This window comes from Aegilops tauschii, chromosome 3 (assembly GCF_002575655.3).
Source record: "Aegilops tauschii subsp. strangulata cultivar AL8/78 chromosome 3, Aet v6.0, whole genome shotgun sequence".
In the NCBI taxonomy this organism is placed as follows: Eukaryota; Viridiplantae; Streptophyta; class Magnoliopsida; order Poales; family Poaceae; genus Aegilops; species Aegilops tauschii.
Window position 1 is genome coordinate 600,624,118 of NC_053037.3, and position 3,954 is coordinate 600,628,071.

Below are 3,954 nucleotides of genomic sequence, written 5' to 3' on the forward strand. Positions count from 1 at the left end.
GTTTACTGTTGTTTTCTTCAGAAAAGTGCTACTCACTTTCTTCTTTCCAGCTAGCGAGTGACCGGCCATATAAGCGCCTGCGTGCGTGAGGTCAGGCATCAATCATTTTATCCCCAACTATTGTAACCCTAGTTTTCTAGAGAAAGTAGAAATCCTCCATTAATAGAAGGGGTCTCCGCTATCGGGAGTTCATCTTTGTTCAAAATTTGAGTACACAGTAGCTTAGTTCTGTCAATCCATGTCGGGATTTGACAATTGGTATCAGTAGCAAGCGGTCCTTGGCGGCGCGGTGACGGAGAGGACCCAGGCAGCGCAGGCGGCGGTAGACAGTTCGCGTGCAGACAGGCAGTTGAGGTACGGTTGCCGGCGAGATCCACTCTCCCGGAAGTAAAATCCCGTGACCCAAGCCTGTTGGTGCACGAGTGGCGGCGCGGAGCTCAAGTGGCGGCAGGGATTCGGGATCCGACGAGGGTTCCAAGGCCAGTCCTTGGGTAAAATTCCGGTAGTCGCTCTCGATCCAGATGGTGAAGTCAAAGGGGGACAAAAAGGCAAACGCCGCGGAAGTGGCGGCGCTCAAGATCGACGTGGAGCAGCTGGATGACAAAGTCGACCAAATCCACACCGAGGTTGAGGGCATACACACGGAAGTCACTGGCCTCAAGACGCAGCTGTCACATCTGGAGGAGCTAATGACCCTCATGGCAGAACAGCTCAAGGCGTCCCCAAGAGCAAGAGCAGAGACGACTGAAGCCGAGGGCAGCGCCGCACAACAGCATCAGCGCTCGCCTCCCCAACAGCCGCACCAAAATCTGCAGCAACCACCACCTCCCCAACCACCTCTTCAACAAAACTCGCAACAAGGAGAAGCTGGTACTGCTACAGCCCGACGGTCACCATTGCTCGATCGTGGGATGCCAGTTTGGAGGCGTCGTGGTACTGAAATTTTGCCTCCCCAGCCACCCCAAACTAACATGCATGAGCAAGCAGACAACCAGTACACCCAACAGGTTCAGTTTAAGGAGTACGCGTACACTGATACTGCAGGGCCAACACAATATCCCGGATGCCAAGAACAAACTGCAGCTGGCTGGAGCTACCCTCCCCAACAAATGTACTCCATGCCACGTCCTCCACTCCAACCCCCTTACAATCACTACAATCCTAACCAATATCAACAAGAGTACTACCAGCACTACCCTCCAGAACACCAGCAAACATACTATCAGCCAGAACCACCACGCATGCATGTTCCCTTTCATGCACCACCAGCAGGGCAACCCACACAACAGTATGGGTATGGTACACCAGGATATGATTATAGCAGAAGCCAAGATAGAGATGCCCAGTTCTACAGGTCAATTGCAAGAGCACCAAAATTTGAATTTCCCAAGTTTGATGGCTCTAATCCAATGGAGTGGATCAGAACGACCAAAAAAATTCTTTTCTATGGTGCATGTGCCGGAGGAAGCAAAATGTGATTATACACAAATGTATCTAACTGGAAAGGCTGACACTTGGCTCAGGAATTCTGGAGTGTTAGAAGGGCACTTGACTTGGGAAGACTTCTGCAATGCACTTCTCAAGCGATTTTCAGGGGACAGCTCCTATGAAGTTCTAGAAAACTTTCACTCAATCAAACAGGGACAGAGCTCTATAGCTGAATACACAGACAAATTTGAGGAGAAGATGGTCTCCTACAAAACAGAAAATCCAGGAGTCAATGATAGCTACTATGTGAAATGTTATATTAATGGCCTTCAACCAGAAATCAAGCACTTCCTAAAACCATTTAAGCCCTCAACACTGTATGCCGCTGTTGAGACACAAAGAGACATGGAGCTAGGAGCACAACTCTCACAGAAGAAAAGCACCGAACTCAGCGGATACCAGAAGAGCTACAACGCTACACCACCTCCTCCAAGACCCAGATGGGTTGACAGTAACAACACGAGAAAGGAAGGGGAACTCAAAAACAATGTCAGAACAGAAAAGCAGTACAGAGAGCCGGGTACTTGTAGATATTGTGGAGGCAAATGGTTCTTCGGACATAAATGCGCCCAATATAAAACGCTCAACCTGATGGCCATAGAGGAAAATGCAGATCAGGAACAATCAAATGAAGATCCCCTCCAAGTTCATGAGCAAGAAGATGACACGGCAGCACCTGCAACTACTCCTACTGAAGAAGAACAGTGCATGCAAATTTCCTTGCAGGCCCTCAGTAAGAAACCCCCTGCAAAAACCTTTACCCTGCAAGTCAGCATGGGAGGCAAGTGTGGCATCGCCTTAGTCGACTCTGGAAGTTCCCATACCTTCGTTGACATGAATTTTATTGTCAAAACCTCTTGCCCAACTGTCAATAACCCCTTGGAAATAGTTGTAGTGGCAGGAGGGGGTACTCTCCAGACTGGCTCTCACACAGTAGACACACCATACACCATACAAGGCCACAAGTTCAACAACTCCTTTAGAGTACTCCCTCTCAAGGGTTTTGACATTATTTTGGGCTGTGATTGGTTGGAGAAACACAGTCCCATCACAATGGATTTCATCACCAGGAAGATGCAAGTACTTGTAGATGGCAAGACTAAAGTGACTCTGAAAGACAACAATAGAAGAGGGACTGTGGCACTCATTTCCTTAAATAGAATGGAGAAGTTGTCAGCTACTGGGGTTTCAGGCTACTCATTGTCTCCTAATAAGCAACAAACTCAACAACCTTGTGCTGAAGTAGAAGATCTATTGCACGAGTACAAAGATGTTTTTGAGGAACCTAAACAAATGCCTCCATTGAGAGAGTGCGACCATGCTATACCCCTCAAGGAAGGCTCTGAACCACCAATGCTGAGACCCTATAGAGTTCCCCACATGTAGAAAATAGAGATGGAGAAGCAAATCAAAGAATTGTTAGATGCTTCAGTCATCAGACCAAGCGAGAGCCCCTATGCTGCCTCGGCCATCTTAGTCAAGAAGAAGGATGGTACATGGAGACTGTGCGTTGACTATAGGAAGCTCAACACCCAGACAGTGAAGAACAAATTTCCCATTCCTATTATTGAGGACCTGTTCGATGAACTACAAGGAGCACAATACTTCACAAAACTTGACTTAAGGGCAGGCTATCACCAAGTGCGAATGAAGAAAGAAGACATCCACAAGACGGCTTTCCGAACATACTTTGGCCATTATGAATTCTTAGTGATGCCATTTGGGTCGACTAATGCCCCAGCCACCTTCCAAGCCCTGATGAACAAAGTGTTTGCTAGATATCTCAGGAAGTACATCTTGGTGTTCTTTGACGACATCTTGATTTTCAGCAAGACTCTAGCTGAGCATTTGGACCATCTCAAGACTGTCTTGCACACATTGAGACAAGAGCAGCTATTTGCTAAGATGAGCAAATGTATCTTTGCTGCACCACAAGTGGAATACCTCGGACACATAATATCTGGCTCCGGAGTACAAACAGACCCTCATAAGATTGCAGCAGTGACAAATTGGCCTATACCACAAAACACAACACAATTGAGGAGTTTTCTAGGATTGACAGGGTACTACAGACGGTTTGTGCAACATTATGGCTTAATTTGCAGACCTCTCCATGATATGCTCAGGAAAGATGCTTTCCAATGGACTGATCTGCAAACACAAGCTTTCAACCAACTCAAACACAGCCTCACCTCTGCTCCGGTACTAGCCCTACCCGACTTCTCCCTCCCTTTCCAACTGGAAACTGATGCTAGTGGGACTGGTTTAGGGGCTGTTCTTATGCAACAAGGCAGGACCCTAGCATTTTTCAGCAAAACACTTGGGCCCAAATCTGCAGCCATGTCAACCTATGAAAAAGAAGCACTAGCAATTTTAGAAGCACTAAAGAAATGGAGACATTATCTTATTTGCAATGAGTTGCTTATCAGAACTGACCAAACGAGCTTGAAGTTCATGACTGATCAA

General features: G+C 47.2%; 1 protein-coding gene across 1 annotated transcript; it reads left to right on the forward strand.

Moving 5' to 3' along the window:
- Window positions 1-1,488: 1,488 nt before the first annotated feature.
- On the forward strand, window positions 1,489-2,874 carry LOC141020789 (uncharacterized). Its single transcript, XM_073495732.1, has one exon. It carries the CDS (start codon window positions 1,489-1,491, stop codon window positions 2,872-2,874), a length of 1,386 nt encoding a protein of 461 aa, XP_073351833.1.
- Window positions 2,875-3,954: the final 1,080 nt, after the last annotated feature.